The sequence below is a fragment of the Capsaspora owczarzaki genome (assembly GCF_000151315.2).
Source record: "Capsaspora owczarzaki ATCC 30864 unplaced genomic scaffold supercont2.2, whole genome shotgun sequence".
In the NCBI taxonomy this organism is placed as follows: Eukaryota; class Filasterea; order Ministeriida; family Capsasporidae; genus Capsaspora; species Capsaspora owczarzaki.
Window position 1 is genome coordinate 248,375 of NW_011887293.1, and position 19,011 is coordinate 267,385.

Below are 19,011 nucleotides of genomic sequence, written 5' to 3' on the forward strand. Positions count from 1 at the left end.
GAATCTGGGTCTTGTTCGGATGTCGAGTGATTACTTGCCCCCTCATCTCGCTCGCTCTTGATACCTGCGTTGCCTGCATCAATTCATGGCTCTAAAATCCTTCTGCCATGATCCAAACAAAAAGCGCTCAAATTTCGTCCATCCCGCTCAAATTTCAACTGCTCACCAGCTCTTTCTCCCCCTTCCCCGCGCTCCCGAGCTGCGTCTTCAAAAACAACACTCAAGCCATGTCCGACGCAACGCACATCTTGCAAATAGTTGTGATGTTTTTCGGAGCTTTTGACTTTGGCATGTTGTTGTTTTTGTTAAATTTGGTTTTGACAGGTTTTTTGGAGCCACAACCCCGCCTTCTCACTCCCCCTTTGAATCGCGCGGTTTGGAGAGCCCTTTCACCCTCCCCGAATATGGCGTGGCAGGTCAAAAAGCAGCTGCGCATTGCTCTTGCGCTCGGTGTGATTCTGTGGGTTGTTTCGACTCTGGTGTGGAGCGGGCAGCCCGGCGGCATCGTCCTGCAGTATGCGGACTTGTCAGGTTCATCAGCGAACGCGGTTGCCAACGCCGACCCCAACCCCACCCCGGACAGCGACATGCCGCCGCCAGTGGTGCTGCCAGACACGTCGCACGAGCAAGACACGTCCACTGGCAAAGCACCAAGCGCCGTGGCTCGGGTGGGCGGCGACGACAACGACGACAATGCGGACGATGCGGTCGAAGTGGGCCCTCCCATCGAACCCGACGTGGGCGACGGATGGCAGCAGCTCGGCTCCTCCTACGGCTCGGCCCAGCCAACAGCAGGACTCGGTGGACTTGTCGTCGACCAGGCAGATAGCGAAGATGAGCTCGGAGGCGGAGGCGAAGGCGAGGAATCGGAAGGCGAGGGAACGAACGAGAATGGCTCGCTACGTGGGAGCGGCGCCTCTGCAAGCTCACCCAGCGACCCAGTAGCGCCTACATCGGCTCAAGCACCCACCCAAGAGAGCGCGACGAGCACTGCATTGCCGGACACGGGCCTCGACGACGACGACGACGATGCTGCTGCGCTGGTGCCGCTGGTCGAGCACGATTGGCCTTGGTTTTCGTCCATCGTCACGCCCACCAGCCCGGGAAGCCAGGTCGAGGCCAAGCAGAGCTATCTGTGTGCCATGCGCGACAGGACGCGGGACCGTGCGTTACAGTACCAGCACACTGTGCACAATGCGAGCCGTTTGCTCATTGAGGACTTTTCGCAGCAGTACATTCTGCACCTGCGACATATTCGGGCGGGAACAATCTCGCCGTGCAAGCCAATGCAAGTCAATGGGCATTGCTTCGACCAGCCTGTTGGAACGTTTGTGAAGGCTCGGTGCGATTCCAGCGCCACGCAGTCCGTCGTGCGGGCCACCGAAGGGCGGTTGCTCATTCGATGCAGCACGCCGTGCGATTCCATCCAAGAAGACGACCCCGGCATGCAGACTTGCGACTGGAGCACGATGCGATGGCACGTGCCAGGTTGTCGGTCTGCCTGGATGATGTCCGGCCCTCATCGCGCAGAGCTCGAGCAATGCATACGCAACAAGGCCATGGTCTTCATCGGCGACTCGACGCTGCGCACCGAGTTTCACCGATTAGCGGAGATCTCGGGCACCGATTTGTGGACCCCGCTGAGTAATTCGTTCTACCATGAGCAAGTATTTACCGCCACAGACCTTGCGCCAGGTGAGTGAGAAAGAGCGAGGGTGTGTGTGTCTGATTGGCGTTTTTGGCGTTATTGGTGTTTTTGGCTGTTCTGACTGATCGCTCGGATTGTGAGAAGAGTACAATCCCAATCACTCGACTCTCTACTTTCATTATTGGCCGGACTTTGCTACGATAACACAACGACAGCCTTTGGCAAAGTATACCGCTATGCTCCGCGATCGGCTCGTGGAAGCAGTCCAGCGTCTGCGCGATGTGGGACAGCTCGATCGACAAACGACCTTTGCCTTGATGGGCCTATATTGTCTGCCCGCCTACACGGTCGAGGTCAGGGCCGTCCTTTCGCGCGCTTATCAGTGCGAGCTGCTTCGAAGAGGCAACAACGGTGATGGTGGTGGTGGTGCTGGTGGTGGTGGGTCTGAGTGGAGCTGGACTCCCGCGCTCAACTCGCCCAGCTCATCGCCCTATCTGGTCACCTCTCTGGACGAGTGCACCGATGACAAACTGAGGCAGGCCACTGTCAACGCAGCCGACACCTGTGCGCTCGTGCCGCTGCCAACTCATTTGACAGTCGTGTTCAAGTCGCGCTCACCGAGCATCTCGCACGACGCTACCGTGTCAGACCAAGGAGCCAATCACCAGTGCAAGGCCATGACCAAGAATTGCGGCTTTCAATGGTTTGACTCCATGCAACCCGTTCTCCCGGCAGCAGGGCTGCTAATACAGGACAGATGCAAGTGTCATTTCGCAAAGCATGACGAGGAGGCGCGACCATCGCCATTAGACCAAGTCAATATGCCGCTCAACAACATGATGACCAACTTGCTTGCTGAAGGGTTGTGTCGCGAGTATCGCCTGTGAATCTTTTGACGGGGATGCACCGGCGCATCTCTGAACTCTTATTTAACCAAGATTCGAAGTACTGTTTGATGTTGTTAGTTGGCTTGCTGTCCGATAGAGGCACGCAGGTGAAACAATGCTATGTGCACGCATCTTTAGTTGAATGTCAAGTAGCTTAGCAATTGCAACACGGCGTCTACCATGAATGAAGGCGGGGGAGTCCTTGCCACACACGATTTTGAGTTTCCAAAGGTTTATTGAGACAAACAGATATCAGAGCGCCATGCATGCGGATGGCAGAGCAAAGGAAAGACATGACAAAGACAGGGAAGGATCGAGCAGGGATGCGAACACGAGTCAATCAAAGGGGCAAGCTTAGGCGAAATCGGCATTCTCAATCGTCGCATAGGTGGTCTGGGCCAAAGGTGCACCATCGATCGTCGCGTACGTGGTCGGGGAGGACGCGGGAGGCACACGAACAGACGACGCAGCGAGCAGCGAAGTACTGGCGTACTCGACACCGCTTCCCGACGATTGCGGTGCGCGAGAGGCAGTCGCAGATGCCTCGGTATAAAGCATATCCGGAGCTGGTTGAAGCTTATCGTATGCGTTGGGCGCAGGCACGGATGTGTTGGCATAGACCAGTTCCGACGAGCCCGCAGGCGCTGAGGCAGCGTTCTCGTACAGAGCGTGATTGCCGGACAAAGCCTCATACATTGGATTCTCAAGGATGCCAACAGTGTCGCTGTTGCTGATGGAATGATAAGTCGGTTCCGTGTCGGATGCCGGTTCGCGGAGCTTGTTGATTGAGATGGTGGTTGCCAATGCCTTTGGAGAGCGACGGCGCCGAAGTACCACCACCAGCACGACCAGCAGGAGAAGTGCAATCACACCACCGACCACTCCGCCAATAATAGCTCCGGAAGATGCATCGCTTGATTTGCTTGGGGCGTTGGACGCAGCAGATGCGGCAGATGTCTGCCACGCAGATGAAGCACTGGCGGCTGACGCAGACATCTGAGATGCAATTGAGGCCGAAGCAGCGGAAGCATCGGAAGCGACAGAGGCCGAAGCAGCGGAAGCATCGGAAGCGACAGAGGCCGAAGCAGCGGAAGCATCGGAAGCGACAGAGGCCGAAGCAGCGGAAGCATCGGAAGCGACAGATGCGGACGCCTGAGAAGCAATGGATGCTGAGAGCGCCGAGGTCGCGGACACATCTGAAGCCACCGATGCGGACGCCTGTGAAGCAGCGGATGCTGAGAGCGCCGAGGTCGCGGACACATCTGAAGCCACCGATGCGGACGCCTGTGAAGCCATTGACGCGGAAAATGCAGCGAGTGAAGCCTCGGAAGAGGCGGACAGCTCTGACGCTGACGATGCAGTAGCAAGGGATGCAGAGGAAGCCGAGGCCGCGGAAACATCAGAAGCGGCAGATGCTGACGCCGTAGAGGCAACAGAAGCTGAGGATGCAGTAGCTAGTGAAGCATAGGATGCTGATGTAGCCGAGGTTGCAGACACATCGGAAGCGACAGATGCGGACCGCTGTGAGGCAATTGAAGCTGTGGATGCAGTGGCGAGAGAAGCAACAGATGCTGAGGTAGCGGAAGCGGCAGAAGCGACGGAAGCGACAGACGCGTTGGTCGCGGCTGAAGCGACGCAGAAGTTGCCCAGCGAAACATAACCGTCATAGCACTGAGTGCAGGGATTGGAGGAAGTGCAGGTCAGACAGTTGGTTCCGCAGCACGCACTGGACCCCGCACCGTAGCAGGTAGCGCAGGTTGTATCACATTCTGTAGTGCAAACGTCAGAGAAATGCTCTCACGGGAAATTGCAGTCATCTCGGAACTTACTGTACGGTTGGGACGCGTCGCCGTAGGTGCTCGGCGGAGCGACAGTATTCCCACCAAAGGTAAAGTTGTTGGGGCTGAGATAAGCGTTGGAAATCGACAAAACCATGCTGTTCATCGCGCCCTTGAACAATCCAGGCGGCAAAGTGGTGAAGGGATTATTCTCCAAAGCCCTAAGCACAACATGAGATGAGACTTGAATCGAATACGGGCAGTGCGTAAAAAGGCTTGTTCATGCCTTGTTTGCTTACACTTGTGTCAACACGCTTAGGTGTGTGAATGCAGAGCCAGAAATGCTGGTGATCTGGTTGCTGTTCAGATATCTACAAACCAAGTCGCCGATGAGTGAGCCGCTTGTGTGCGCTTCTTCCTTTCTTTGTTTGCTTACATGCGATTCACCATAGTCAGGTCCGTGAACGCCGAAGCCGGAATGCTGGTGATCTGGTTGAGTGACAGATCTCTACAGACGGCGTCACAAATGAGTCAGCCGTTGGTCGGTACTTCTTTGGGTATTTGCTTGCTTACAGAGAAAACAGCACAGGCAGGCCCGTGAATGCGGTTGCAGGAATGCTCGTGATTGAGTTGCTTTGCAAAAATCTACAGCCAGAATTACCAACGAGTGAGCAAGTGTGTGTGTTTCATCATGGCTATTGCTCACGTACAGTTGTCCCAGCTGAGTTAGGTTTGCGAATGCAGAATCAGGAACACTGGTGATCTGGTTGGTATCGAGGCGCCTGCAGGATAATACCGTCAACGGACGTGTGAGGCGTTTGTGGGTGATCCTTCATGGCTCTTCCTTGCTTACAAAATTCTCAGCTTAGTCAGGTAGTTGAGAGCGGGAACGCTGGTGATCTGGTTGTTGTACAGCTTCCTAGAACAGAGTCGCAAACGAGTGAGCTGTTGGGATGAGTGGTTTTGTTTTGTTTTGGTTCTTTTTGCTTGCTTACAGCCAAGTCAGCGCAGACAGGCCTGTGAATGCGCTTGCGGAAATTTCGGTGATCTTGCTCCTGGAGATATCCCTACCGATAGAGTCTCAAACAAGTGAGTCTTTTGTGCTAGATTCGTCAAGACTTTGCTTCTTTACAGTTCGATTAGAAGAGTCAGGCCTGAGAATGCAGAGGCGGGGATGCTGGTGATTTGGCTGTTCCACAGCTGCCTACAGATAGCGTCAAACAAGTAAGCGGCTTGTTCTTGATTCTTCATGTCTTTGCTTGCTTACAAGCTCGTCAGCGCAGTCAGGACTGGGAGTGCGGCTGTGGGAATGCTGGTGAGCTGGTTGTTTTGCAAATTTCTACAGATGGGTCACAAACAAGTGAGCGAGTTGAATGTGTTCTTCGTGTCGTTGCTTGCTTACAAGAGTGTCAGCGCAGTCAGACCGGTGAATGCGTTTGCCGAAATGCTGGTGAACGGATTCGATGTCAGAGATCTACAGATAAAGTTGCGGAGTGAGCGCGGTTGTGGTCTTTGTCATGTGTTTGCTTGCTTACAAGGTTTTCAGCGCAGTCAAGCCTGTGAATGAGTTTGCGGGAACGGTGGCGATCCGGCAGTTTGTCAGGTCACTTCGGATCGAGGATCATGAAAGTGAGCCATTGGTGTGTGCTTCTTCATTTCTTTGTTTGCTTACAGGTAGGTCAGTGTAGTCAGGCCTGCCAATGCGGCGGTGGGAATGCCAGCAAAATTGTTGGAATTCAGCGATCTAGGGATAGAGTCGCATCAAGGTGAGCAGTTTGCGTGTGGTTTTTTTTTTTTGTTTTTTTTTTCCGTCTTTTGCTGGCTTACAGCCAAGTAAGTGCACTTAGGCCTGTGAATGCGCTTGCAGATACGTCGGTGATTGAGTTGGCTTGCAGAGATCTACAAATAGAGTCGCCAATGAGTGAGCCGGTTGTTGTGGGATTCTCCATGTTGTTGCTTGCTTACAGGTAAGTCAGCGCAGTCAGACTGGCGAAAGCGTTTGCACCGAGGCTGGTCATTCCAGTACCGTACAGAATCCTATCGACGTATACCAAATGAAGAGGATAATGCTTCAATTCAAGGTCAACTCGAAAGGCAGCACCTACAGTTTCGTTGTCGTGACTGGAATTCCGGTTGGAATGGCGGTGAGAGGTTTGTTACTGCAATCGACAGTCGCTCCCGAGCAAGTGCACGTGGTGCAGGCATCGACTGCCTGTGCCAGCTGGACGTGATAACTCACGCAGAGTAGCAGAAGCAGACCAAAGGCAAATCCTTTTGTCGCCATCTTTGAGGATTGTGAATTAGAGACATTGACAGCACAAAGTGAGCGCGCATCTTCGTACCAAATAACTCGCAATACATCACCCTGTTGAAAGACAGTTATGTGTGGATGAATGACTTCCAGCTGCTTCTTTTGTTCTTGTCCCGCGAGAACAGTGTATGCGAGTATGCGTGTGTCTGCTGAGCGGATGGATGCGGTTTGTTGTTTTCCCCCCCCCCTGTTTTTTTCCCGCCTTCTTCGGGCTTCCACACAACCTTCGCGACCTGTTTGTCCCTCCCCGCACGTCCCTTCTCGATCATTCGCACTATTTTTTCCTTTGACATAATACGGGTTTTAGGAGAGCGGCAGAACGAGACGACACTTTGAAGACCTTCGAAAAAAGGGTTTCGATGCGGGGTTTGGCAATTGTTGTTTTTTTGTAGTTTCTCTTCGGGGATTTTCAGGGCCAGACTCAGGATCCCTCGCCCCATTATTGCTCCTGGTTAATAAAATTATAGTACTGTTGCAACGGGACGCATGCGAGGATCAGAGGGGAGAGAGACAGAGAAAGAAGGCAAGACGGCGCAAAAAGCGCACATGAGCGAAAACAAAAAGGGTCGCCAGACATGCGCGCATTGAACTGCTCGTGGCCGGCACGATACAATGCGGCAGAGATCGCTTCCAAACTAACGAGAAGCTCAAACGAGAAGAGTACTTCACTCCTTTTGAGGTCGGATTGACGATGCGCTTTGGCTGACTTACTGTTGCTGCAAGAAAAAAACCAAAAGAGGGGAAAGAAACAAAACCACAAGAACGCAAAGAGAAAAGAAGGAGTGAACCGTTCACCATTTTTGATCAACCAGCAATAATGCCGTTGTGATGGGTCATTCTGGCTGGGGGCCCCTTTCTCGAGTCTGAGCGAGAACAATCGGACCCACTGCGTGAACCTGCACATCGCAGTTCGTCGCTGCGACGCCGGTAAGAATGGTCAATCAGAACGGCAGAAACAAAAAGACAAAAAAAAAAAAACAGAGCAAAAACCAAAACACTTTCAACACACAACGCGCCACATGCGCACAAACACAAACGACTTGTTCACTTGCGGACGGACTGCAGTGATTGCTGCGCCCGGATTGCTTACAAGTACCACTTGAGACGCAGTCAAACCACAAGGACAGCTGAGCTGGTCGAGGGGGAAAAAAAAAAAGAAACCAACAAAAAAAAAAGGAAAAAGGAACAAACAAAACAACAATCACAAGATTTTGCTGTTATCGCAATTCGTTTTGTGAAAATGCGCTCATGTGCAGCAAATCCAAGAAAGTAATCTATTCACCCGGAGAATAGCCGAAGCATTCGCCAACCCGAGATTCGGATCCAAAGAAGAGAGAGGCGGGAGAGGAATAGAAGGGCGGCACCTTCGGAAACGCCAGGCGCTTTGTTGTTTTTGACCAGTTCTCGCGTGTCAACAAAACAAAGCAAATAAGGAATTTTCGGACAACGTCTTCAGCTCGTTTGATCGTCCGATCCCCTCTGCTCATGCATTCGAGCTGCCAGGGCGCTGTTTCACTTGATGCTGCGGCTGAAGGAAGAACAACTGCAAACCAAATTGAACCTTCATTTCTGTCGAATTGTCGATTTGGGTATTGAAAACAAACAGACATAAACAGACATCAAAAGGACGGCAGAGCACAAAGAGACGCACAGAAAAACATCGAGAAAGACAGTCGAACTGGAAACCATCCAAGAGCAAGCTACACGGAATCGGCATTTCCGGTCTGCGCGGAAGCTGCAACATCGATCGTCGCGTAAGTGGTGGTTGAGGACGCGGGCGGCGCACGAACAGACGAGGGATTGGGCAGCGAGGGATCGGCGTACTGGACATCGCTGCCCGATGCTTGCGTTGCACCGTATGCAGACTCGGATGCGTTGGCATACACCAGTTCAGACGAGACCACATGAGCCTTGGGCTTGGCGCCAACATCTTCGTACAAGGCGTGGTCACCAGTCGCAGACAAAGCTTCGTAGGTTGGATTGGCCGCGTTCAGCACATTGCCGCTGTGATCAATCGACTGATAGGTTGGCTCCGAGCTGGAGGCTGATTCGCGCACTTTGTTGGCTGAGATGGTGGTTGCCAACGCCTTTGGAGAGCGACGACGACGCCGAATTGCCACAACCAGCGCAACCAACAAAAGGAGACCGAACACACCACCAATCACTCCGCCAATAATAGCGCCAGTAGATGCACCACCCGAAGATGCAGCTGCAGCAGATGCAACGGACGCCGATGCGGCAGATGCAGCCGATGTCTGCCACACAGACGAGGCACTAGCGACTGATGCGGACGCAATGGACGCAGATGACGCAGTAACGAGAGAAGCAAATGATGCCGAGGCAGCCGAGGTAGCGGAAACAAGAGACGCAACCGAGGCGGATTGCGTGGAGGCGACTGAAGCGACGGAGGCGACGGAGGCGACGGAGGCGACGACAGAGAGCGGAGCGCAGGATCCACCCAGGACGCCATATCCTTCATAGCACTGAGTGCACACGGACGATGAAGTGCAGGACAGGCAATTGGTTTCGCAACACGCACTGGACCCAGCGTCATAGCATGTTGCACAGGCTGTATCACACTCTGGAAGATAGACAAATGTCAGCGAAATGATCATACGGGATTTCAATCATCTCGGAACTTACGGTACGGCTGGGACGCGCTGCCGTATGTGCTGGGCGGAGCGACAGTGTGTCCATCAAAGTTAAAGTTGTTGGGGGCCAGATACGGGAACGAAACCGACAACTGCAAGCCATTTTGCAGGCCCTGAAACAGACCGGGCGGCAGAGTCGTGAGGGGGTTGTCATTCAACGCCCTAAGAGTGACTTGATGTGAGAGGTGAATCGAATCAGTGCTTTCAGAGTGCTTGCTTACAGCATCGTCAGCGCCGTCAGGCCTGCGAATGTGCTTGCGGGAATGCTTGTGATCTGGTTATTATTCAATGCCCTGCAGAAGGAGTCGCAAAACGAGTGAGCCGTCCGAGTAATCCTTCATAACTTGAAACTTTGCTTGCTTACAGGTTCTCCAGCCCACTCAGGCCTGCGAATGCAGACTCTGGAATGCTGGTGATCTCGTTGTAGCCCAAAACCCTATCGAAAAAGTCGCAAACGAGTGAGTGGTTTGTGTGTGATTGTTTCATGCTTTTGTGTTACTTTACAAGGAAACGACCGTCGTCAGGCTGGTGAACACATCTGCCGGAATGCTAGCGATCTGGTTGTTGTTGATAACCCTACGAATCGAGTCGCAAACGAGTGAGCGGGTTGCGAGCGATTCTTCATGGCTTTGTTTGCTTACAAGGCACGCAGCGCAGGCAGGCCGGAGAATGTGTCCGCCGAAATGCTGGTGATCTGGTTGCCGTCCAGAGCCCTGCAGATAGACGCCGACAAAGTTAGCCGTTTGTATGCAGACTCTTCATGGCTTTGCGTTGCTTACAAGTTGTTCAGTGCACTCAAGCCTGAGAAAGCGTTTGCGGAAATGACGGTGATCTGGTTGTTCTCCAGAGCCCTACGAATCGAGTTGATAAACGAGTGAGCCATGTTTGTAGTGGTTCTTCATGCCGTTGCCTGCTTACACGTAGGTCAGCGCAGTCAGGCCTGGGAAAGCAGAGGCGGAAATGCTGGTAATCTGGTTGCTCTGCAGGTACCTATCGACCGCAGACCAATGATGAGGGGGCAAAGCTTCATTCAATTCAAGGTTAACTTGACGGCAACGCTTACAGCTCTGTTGTGTCGACTGGGATTCCGCTTGGAATGGTCGTGAGAGATCGGCCAGCGCAATCGACAGCAGTTCCCGTGCAAGTGCACACACCGCCAGTGCCACAAGCAAGCGGAGCACATGATCCACCCGTCAAGCCGTAACCCTCATAGCACTGAGTGCACACAGCGGATGAACTGCAGGCCAGACAATTGATTCCGCAACACGCAGCAGACCCAGATGCATAGCAGGTGGCGCAAGTTGTATCGCACACTGCAAAACACTTGTCAGTGAAACGATCACCTTGTGATTGCAGTCATATCGGAACTTACTGTATGGAGTGTCTGCACTGCCGTAGGTGCTAGGCGGAGCGACAGTATTGCTACCAAAGGTAAAGTTGTTGGGACCCAGGTATTGGTTCATATCGGACAAATACAGGCCATTTTGCAATCCCTTGAACAGACCAGGCGGCAAAGTGGCGACAGGATTGTCATTCAAAGCCCTGCAAATACCGTAAAGTCAGAAGAGAATTGAATGCGCGCATTCACAGAGTGCTTGCTTACAAGAGGGTGAGAGCCGTGAGGCCTGCGAATGCGTTGGCCGCAATGCTGGTGATCTGGTTGTAAGCCAAATATCTATATCACGTCGCAAACGAATGAGCCGGATGTGTGCAATTCTTCATACATTTGATTGTGCTTACAGGGTAGTCAGCGCAGGCAGGCCTGCGAATGCGTTGGCCGCAATGCTGGTGATCTGGTTGTAAGACAAATATCTATATCACGTCGCAAACAAATGAGCCGGCTGTGTGCAATTCTTCATACATTTGATTGTGCTTACAGGGTAGTCAGCGCAGTCAGGCCTGTGAATGTGTTTGCGGAAATGCTGGTGATCTGGTTGCTGTCCAAATTCCTGCAAAATAGGAAAATAGTGTCGCAATCGAGTGAGCTGTTTTTGTGCGAGATTCCTCTGGTCTTTGCGTGCTTACATTTGTGTCAGCGCGCTCAGCCCTGAGAAGGCGTTTGCGGCAATACTGGTCAGCGGGTTGGTGGAGAGAGATCTACAGGATACGAGTCGCAAATGAGTCAGCCGTCTGGGTGTGATTCCTCCTGTTTGTGCTTGCGTACATGAATTGCAGCGCAGTCAGGCCGGTGAATGAGTTTGCGGGAATGCTGGCGAGCTGATTGGTATGCAAATATCTAAAGATCGAGAGACTCGAACGAGTGAGCGGCCGCGAGGGTTCGATTCTTCATGTCTTTTGCTGGCTTACAATGTAGTCAGCGCAGTCAGGCCCGTGAATGAAGATGCAGAGATGCTACTGATCTCGTTGCCTCGCAGATCCCTATCGAACGTGCTCCCATCAGAAGGACGATGCTTCAATTCAACTTGTGCTCAACAGCAACACGTACAGGATGGTTGTGGTGACTGGGATTCCGGTTGGAATGGTCGGGAGAGCGTAACCAGCGCAATCGACAGTAGTTCCCGTGCAATCGCATACGGTGCAGGCATCGACGGCCTGTGCCAGCTGGACGTGATGGACGACGCCGCATAGCAGCAAAAGCAGCCCAAAGGCAATTCCGTTGGTTGCCATCTGTTGAGCAGAGATATTTACAAGGTGAGCCCGCAGCTTGTCAACAAACACTCGCCCGCAACATCGCAGGACTGCATGCCAGTTGTGTGCGGATGGATGGGCTGCAACCCGCCGGCCGCAGAGTTCAGCTACCGTCAGCTGGGTTAGCGGGGGAAAAAGAAGCGTCACAACGACTGTTCCGAGGTGTCCTGTCTGCCTGCCTCTCCCCCCTGCGCGCGCTTTCTTGAAGCGATTCCAACTGTCTTTGTTGATTTTTACGGCCTCAAGAGAGCCAAGGGGGAGGTTGAGAGGGGGAAGGGAAGAGATGGCGCATCATCATCAGCGACCCTCTCGTTTTGTGTTTTGTGTTTGTTTTGGTTTTGGTTGTTGTTTTGTTGTTTTGGTTTTTGTTGTTTTGTTTATTTCTGCTTGTTGTTTCCGTTGCCTGCACTGCCAGACACAGAGTCCCCCCCCCGCTGTTCCTGCCGCTGTGCCACTGCTTCTGCTCGATCATGTTGGCCTGATGCAGCAGGACGCGTGAGCGGATCAGAGCGGAGAGAGACAGAAAGGCAGCGACGACAGGAGTGGCACAGGAAGACGATCGGAAGATAGCCAATTCCCGCACCTTGCAGCACATCCGACTCAAGCAGCACGGCGGCAGAGACCACTTCAGCACAAACGAGAGAATCGGCAGAGAAGAGTGCAATCGCTGCCTTTGGGTTGGATGGACGATGCATTTTGGCCGACTTACCATTGCTGCAAAAAAAAAAAACAGAGTGTGTGGGAAGAAGAGAAAAAAAAAACAATGAATGATCAAACCATCGTCGCGATCTATTCGATCTATTCGATCTAAGGGCGTGTTGCGACGACGCTCCAGCTCGCACATGGCCAGCGAAACAGTCGCAGTGATGGTTGGCAATGAACGAATTGATCATTGGGAGACGACAGCCATGGCCGCCCTTCCCGTGTCCTATTGTGTTTGGCCAAATTGAAAACTCTGTGCCGCTCGTGTCACGCAACTGGATTTCTCCTTCCCCACCCCCCCTCCCGCCACAGGCTTTTGACAACTGGGTCTGGGGCAAGTCTCGCATCGCTGTACTTGGAGCATGTGAAGGCATCCTGCGTCGCCTCGGCTCAGGGGCTCTGTTGAACATGCATGCGTAGGCGTTTGCCCGGACCAATCGGCTCTCGCCGCAATGATTCTGGTCCTTTTGACGAGGCTCGTTTCTTCAGTCTCTTCAGTCAGCTTTTTGTCTTCCTGATGGCTTGCAATCCGGTTCGAAACACTGCCCTCCCAGCATCTGCCGGACCCGCTCCTCGCAAGAGACTCCAATCTCAACGAGAGCTCTCAGCTGCTGAAGTGCAACCAGCGAGCGCAGCCAAGAAACACCATACGGAGCCCACTCCGCGACAACGACGAAAGGAACTCGCCGTCGAGCAGTCCAACAAGCTGGCAGCCTATCTCGGAGTGCTCGAGGACATGGGCGCGAAACTTCCTTGGGACGCTGAGGACTTTTATGACCCCACAATCGAGACGAGAACAGCAACAGAAGATTCGGAATATGAGAAATGGTTCCGTGCTCTGCCTCCTCCGACCAAAAAACAATACAACATGAAGTGATGCACGCCAAACCCATGCCAGCCCACTTTGTCCGGGTGCATCACCCCCTATCGCATTAAAAACCATTGTGATGTATTGTGATTTTGCGCCCTTGGTCTTCCACTCAATTCTCATTCATTTTCAAAGCCTTAAGCGAGCCGAAAACAGCTTTATTGAAAGATCACTCGATCACAGTGTGTCGCGCCAGAACGACAGACAAATCTCATGCTAGCAACGAATATTCAGTCTACAGTAGATCTATGTTTGACTATAACCCTCGTGCGCCGAAAACGACGACGAGCTTCAGCAAGCATTTGTCTGGTAGCTTTGACATTGTGTGGCTGCTTTAGATCGACAAAAAAGTCAACAACAACAACAACAACAACCGCTTTCACACAGCATTACATCAACCACTCGTTGGCTCCTTCCAATGGTTTGTAGGCGCTCAACCAGCTGTTGGAACTCCTTTGGCGCCAACCCAAGGTTAAGCCGCAACTTTTAGACTTTTTCCTGCATTTGCTCACCCTTTGTCTGTTGCGACTTGATCCAACCCTCGGTCGTGCTGGTCGCAGAATGACCCCTGTCATCTCAGAATTCTCAGCACTCTCAGAACCCTCAGTCTTTTTCTTCTTCTTCTTCTTCTTCTTCATGGCACTTGTTCAGTGGCGCAAGTTCCAATTCTTCGACCGCGAAGTTGTCCGCGAGCTCGAGGAGAGCAGCGGCCTGCCCAGCAAGGATGCCTCTGCTGCTGGCAAGCAGGACGCCAACAAGGACAGAGATCCATCTGCCCCGCAAACGCCAGTGCCCGCGACGCTCCAGGTAAAAAAAAAAAAATAAAATAAAAAGTGCAAATTTCCAGCCAAATTTCAATCGAAAAATAAAAAAATAAAAAATAAAAAAATCAGTGAGATCTCATTGATGACCCTGCGTTCGGTTGGCTTGCCCTGACCCCGTCCGCTTGTCTCGTACCTGCTGTCTTGTGTGTCTGTGGGCTAGTCGATGAACATTTCCGCGTGCACGAGCGGCCACGGCAACCTGGTCTTTGGCGACACGGACGGCCTCGTCCACTTTGTCGATCGCTCGTATCGCATCACGAGCTTCCGTGCGTACGAGTTCCAGGTCACCAGGCTCAAGCAGATGAAGCAGCAGAACATTTTGGTCACTGTCGGCGTAAGTCCCGTGTCGATCTCTGCTGCGCACTTGATGAGAGGAGAGCCGGGGGAAAAAAATTGTGCTCATTCTATCTCTGCTGCTCCTGTGCACCACCACCACTACCAACCACCCCGCCGCCTCTGTTTCATGTTCCGTCCTTGGTCGTGGGTAGATTGATGAGGAAACGGGAGGCCAGCCACCGGTCATCAAGGTCTGGAACGTGGACAAGTTCGACAAGACGGGCTCGCCAACGCTCGTCAAGAGCATGCGCCCGCTGCACAACAACCGCGCGTACATGGTGTCATCGATCGCAGTGCTGGACAACCTGTCCCAGATGGCTGTTGGCCTGGTCAACGGTGTCGTTCTGCTGTACCGAGGTGACATTACGCGCGACCGCTTCTCGCGCACCAAAGTCCTCCATGAAGACACCGTCCCAATTACCGGCCTCGGCTTCCGCCAGACGGGTGCAAACGTGACGCTGTTTGTTGCAACCTCGGCTGCCATCTTTGCGTATTCTACGACTGGTCGTGAGCGACGGGTGAGTGACCGATTGTCGTTGCGAGAAAGGGGGGATTTTGGTGGTTGTCAACCTCTCTCTCACATTCGCTTGGAATTGGAATATTGCACCTATATGGCACCGCCTGATACAACTCGCAGGAGGTACTTGATGACAATGGCGTCGAGCTCAACTGCACGACCGTCAGCGAGCCTGAAGGCGATTTTGTCGTCGCTCGCAACGAGGCAGTGTACTTTTTCGAAGTGGAAGATCGTGGCCCGGCCTTTGCCTTTGAAGGTATGTCAAACTCATTGCCTTTTTTTTCTCGTTCTTTAATTCTTGGGCGTGCTCTCGCTCATGCTGCTTTGAATTTTCACAATGACTTTTGATGACATCCACTCCAGGCCCGAAAAGGCTCGTGTCCTGGTTCCGCAACTATCTGATTGTCGTGACTAGCCCACAGACCAATGCTCCTCCCGTTTCTGGGAGCACGGCGGGCTCGGCCGTTGCGGCATCGGCATCAACCATGCGGCCCTCGCTGTCCCGCGTCAACACGGTCAGCATTTACGACGTCAAGAACAAGTTTATTGCGTTCCAGGCCACGTTCAACGATGTCATTGACGTGGTGAATGAATGGGGTGCTATTTACGTCCTGACGGCTGAGAAGAAAGTGTTTATTCTGGAGGAGAAGGACACCCAGTCCAAGCTTGAAATTCTCTTCAAGAAGAACCTGTACCAGGTCGCCATCTCCCTTGCCAACAGCCAAAACTATGACTACGACAGCATCATTGAGATTTTCACGCAGTTTGGCGATCACCTTTATGGCAAAGGCGACTACGACAATGCCATTGCGCAGTATATTCGCACGATTGGTAGTCTTGAGCCGTCCTATGTCATTCGCAAGGTATAGAGTTTGAATTGGTGTTTTGTATATGGTGGACCCTCTGTGGGTGCACGCAAGTCGCTGATTTTTTTTTTTTTTTTTGCTTTTGTTTCGCGCGTTTGCCACTGCAGTTCCTTGATGCCCAACGCATCCACAACCTTACGTCCTATTTGCAAGCTTTGCACGAGCACGGTTTGGCCAACGCAGACCATACCACTCTTTTGCTGAATTGCTATACCAAGCTGAAGGACGTCAAGAAATTGGACGATTTCATCAAGGTTAACACCAGTAGTGGAAGGGGGTTTGGTTTGTTTTTGCATGCGCTTTGTTGCTCATCTTCGAAACTGTGTGTGTGTGGTGGGGGGGGGGCGCGTCTCTTTATTTGCATCTGCGAACGATTCTAGACGGCCAAGGAGGGCAACTTTGAAGTTGAAACAGCCATCAAAGTCTGTCGACAGGCTGGCTACCACCAGCACGCTTTGTATCTCGCTCGCAAGCATCAGCGTCATGAATGGTATGTGTCTTGTGCCTGTAGCTTGGTCTGCAGTCCTTCTCGCTTTGCTCGTTGCCTTGGGGAGGGGGGCGTGCTTCTCAGATGGGTTTGGTTTGTTTGCTCATTGTTTTTTTTCTTCCTGTTTTTCAATCATGCTGCAGGTACCTGAGGATTCAGCTCGAAAACATTCGCAACTACGAAGATGGTCTCGAGTACATTTCTACTCTCGAGTTTGCGGAAGTGAGTTTGACCCCCCCCCCCCAATGAGTCGTTCGTTGATGCGTATTAGCTTGTGCTGATCCCCTTCACACTTGATTATTGTTGTCTGTAAGGCCGAGAAAACGTTGAAAGATTACGGCCGCATTCTCGTCAACAATCTGCCCGAGAAGACGACCAATTTGTTGATTTCTCTTTGCACCGACTACAAGCCACGACATTCGGTCGACCATGTCCCCGCGGCGCCCGCCCGTGAGTCCCAGATGCAGCAACATGGGGCGTTTTGTCTGGTTTTTTGGAAGAAGAGGAAAAAGAAAAAACAGCAGACCCCGCTCACCCCATTTGTTTTTCTGTAATCGTCCAACACACACAGCCGCTCCAGCTGTGAAACACCGTGCTCGCCACATTGACGCAGAGATGGACCCGCTGCCAATCGACATGTCTTCGCTCTCGCCAGAAGACCGCGACCGCGCCTTGCTGTTCGGCCCTCCTCGCAAGACTGCTGCTGCAACCCCTTCGCCAATGCCCCCGCAGCAGGAAGACGACATGTTGGCCATGAGCTCGGGTTCTGGCGGCTACATGAGCTCGACGCCCTCCAAGATTGCTCGTGCCAAGCCCGAAGAATTCATTCACATTTACGTCAACCAAATGTCTTGGCTCATGTTCTTCCTGGAGCAGATTATCGACAAGATTTCTGATGCCTCCCCTCTGGTTTACAACACGCTTCTTGAACTTTACCTGAAGGATAGCCGAGTGAGTATTGGCGACGTTTGTGTCCGGGAGGACTCGAGCCTTGCTCATCTAAACCATTCCCCTTTTCTCTCTCTCTTCTCTCTCTCTTCTCTCTCTCTTCTCTCTCTCTTCTCTCTTTCTCTCTCTCTTTCTCTCTCCCTTCCTTTTGCTCTGGTACAGGACCCAAGTCTCACTCCAGTACTCAAAGCGCGTCGTGAACAAGCAGCTCTGGACCTGCTGATGCGCCCTGGCGAAACATACGACCTTGATCACGCCATGGTTCTCGCTCAAATGTACAAGTTCAAGGAAGGCATTCTGTGCCTTTACGAGCGGGCCAAGCTATTCCAGCAGATTGTGCAGTATTACATGGAAGTTGGCGACACGACACGAATCTTGCAGACCTGCAAAAAATACGGGTAAGTGCCAAAGCAGACGATTTTGATTTGGCTGGGCGCTTTTTGACGTTGGTCGTTGGTCGCTGTTCGCTGACTCTTCACTGTGCTGCAGCAAACAAGATCCCAACGTTTGGATTCAAGTGCTGTCGCATTTCGCGTCGCGCGAGGAAGATTGCCGTGCTGAGATTGTGGAAATTCTCTCCAACATTGACAAGGGCAACCTTCTCCCGCCGTTGCTTGTGGTGCAAATCCTTGGGCAAAATTCCACTGCCACCTTGTCCATAATCAAGGACTACGTGACCCGACGACTCACCTCCGAGAACCAGTACATTCAAGAGGTACAGGATTTGCGTGTTTTTGGATACGGAGCGGGGCAGCTTCCTCACTTCTTCTTCTTCTTCTTCATCTTCTTCTTCTTGTCTGCCATGCGTACTTTACTTGCCAGGATGAGCGGCTGATCCGTCAATATCGCGATGAAACGACCAAGATGCGTGATGAGATTGACGAACTGCGTACTTCGTGAGTGCCATTTGTTTATCTTTTCTTTTCTGCTCTGGACTCTCTGGCGTTGGGTTTTGCGTTGGCGCAGTTTTCTGTGCGGTTGTCGAAAAGCAACAGCTTGACCTCACTGATGTTTTGTTTTGTCGGTTTTTTTCGGTGTCCAGCGCAAAAATCTTCCAAGTCACCAAATGCACGGCCTGCACCGGCCCTCTTGATCTCCCCTCGGTGCATTTCATGTGCGGACACTCGTATCATCACCAGTAAGTGAACCAGTTTTGGGTGTGCACGGTTGCGAAGGGCTTGTTTGAGTCTAACGTCGTCACTGCAGTTGCTTGGGCGACGAACGCGAATGCCTGCGTTGTGCTCCGGAGAACAAGAAGATTCAAGACATTATTCGTGCGCAAGAGCAATCCGCCGATCATCACGAGGCCTTTTTCAAGCAGGTATGCCCTTCCGTTTTCGGATGTTCTTGCCGTGCTCGTTTTGTGGATGGAAGCATTTATTCATTTGCGGCTTCCTTGTGGGGTTTTTTTTTCTGCTGGCTCGAATAGATGCAAGCTGCAAACGACGGCTTTTCGGTGGTCGCGGACTACTATGGCCGCGGCGTCTTCAACAAAATGCAACTTGTTGGCGAGCCGCAAGCGCGACGCTGACAGCGTTT

The 19,011-nt window shown here is 52.4% G+C and overlaps 4 protein-coding genes across 4 annotated transcripts; 2 read left to right on the forward strand and 2 right to left on the reverse strand.

Moving 5' to 3' along the window:
• Positions 1-368: 368 nt before the first annotated feature.
• CAOG_01263 (hypothetical protein) lies at positions 369-2,742 on the forward strand. Its single transcript, XM_004349733.2, has 2 exons — positions 369-1,695; positions 1,793-2,742. Exons 1-2 carry the CDS (start codon positions 405-407, stop codon positions 2,533-2,535), a joined length of 2,034 nt encoding a protein of 677 aa, XP_004349783.2. The 5' UTR covers positions 369-404; the 3' UTR covers positions 2,536-2,742.
• A 147-nt stretch (positions 2,743-2,889) lies between these two features.
• Positions 2,890-6,597, reverse strand: CAOG_01264 (hypothetical protein; the record flags this gene model as incomplete). The annotated part of the gene is made up of 16 exons (XM_004349734.2): positions 2,890-4,304; positions 4,365-4,534; positions 4,613-4,684; positions 4,750-4,821; positions 4,887-4,958; positions 5,024-5,095; positions 5,167-5,232; positions 5,309-5,380; positions 5,446-5,517; positions 5,581-5,652; positions 5,716-5,787; positions 5,849-5,920; positions 5,986-6,057; positions 6,141-6,212; positions 6,279-6,350; positions 6,419-6,597. 16 exons carry the CDS (start codon positions 6,595-6,597, stop codon positions 2,890-2,892), a joined length of 2,694 nt encoding a protein of 897 aa, XP_004349784.2.
• A 1,727-nt stretch (positions 6,598-8,324) lies between these two features.
• On the reverse strand, positions 8,325-11,903 carry CAOG_01265 (hypothetical protein; the record flags this gene model as incomplete). Its single annotated transcript, XM_004349735.2, has 17 exons — positions 8,325-9,193; positions 9,268-9,437; positions 9,497-9,568; positions 9,640-9,711; positions 9,780-9,851; positions 9,917-9,988; positions 10,055-10,126; positions 10,194-10,265; positions 10,339-10,588; positions 10,648-10,817; positions 10,879-10,950; positions 11,016-11,087; positions 11,153-11,224; positions 11,301-11,372; positions 11,440-11,511; positions 11,583-11,654; positions 11,722-11,903. The coding sequence occupies 17 exons, from the start codon at positions 11,901-11,903 to the stop codon at positions 8,325-8,327; spliced, it is 2,505 nt and encodes an 834-aa protein (XP_004349785.2).
• A 1,240-nt stretch (positions 11,904-13,143) lies between these two features.
• On the forward strand, positions 13,144-19,003 carry CAOG_01266 (hypothetical protein; the record flags this gene model as incomplete). Its single annotated transcript, XM_004349736.2, has 18 exons — positions 13,144-13,454; positions 13,924-13,965; positions 14,055-14,301; positions 14,479-14,652; positions 14,807-15,172; positions 15,292-15,427; positions 15,535-16,034; positions 16,145-16,291; positions 16,418-16,527; positions 16,668-16,746; positions 16,839-16,974; positions 17,096-17,475; positions 17,635-17,870; positions 17,962-18,187; positions 18,295-18,368; positions 18,515-18,610; positions 18,679-18,793; positions 18,902-19,003. 18 exons carry the CDS (start codon positions 13,144-13,146, stop codon positions 19,001-19,003), a joined length of 3,477 nt encoding a protein of 1,158 aa, XP_004349786.2.
• Positions 19,004-19,011: the final 8 nt, after the last annotated feature.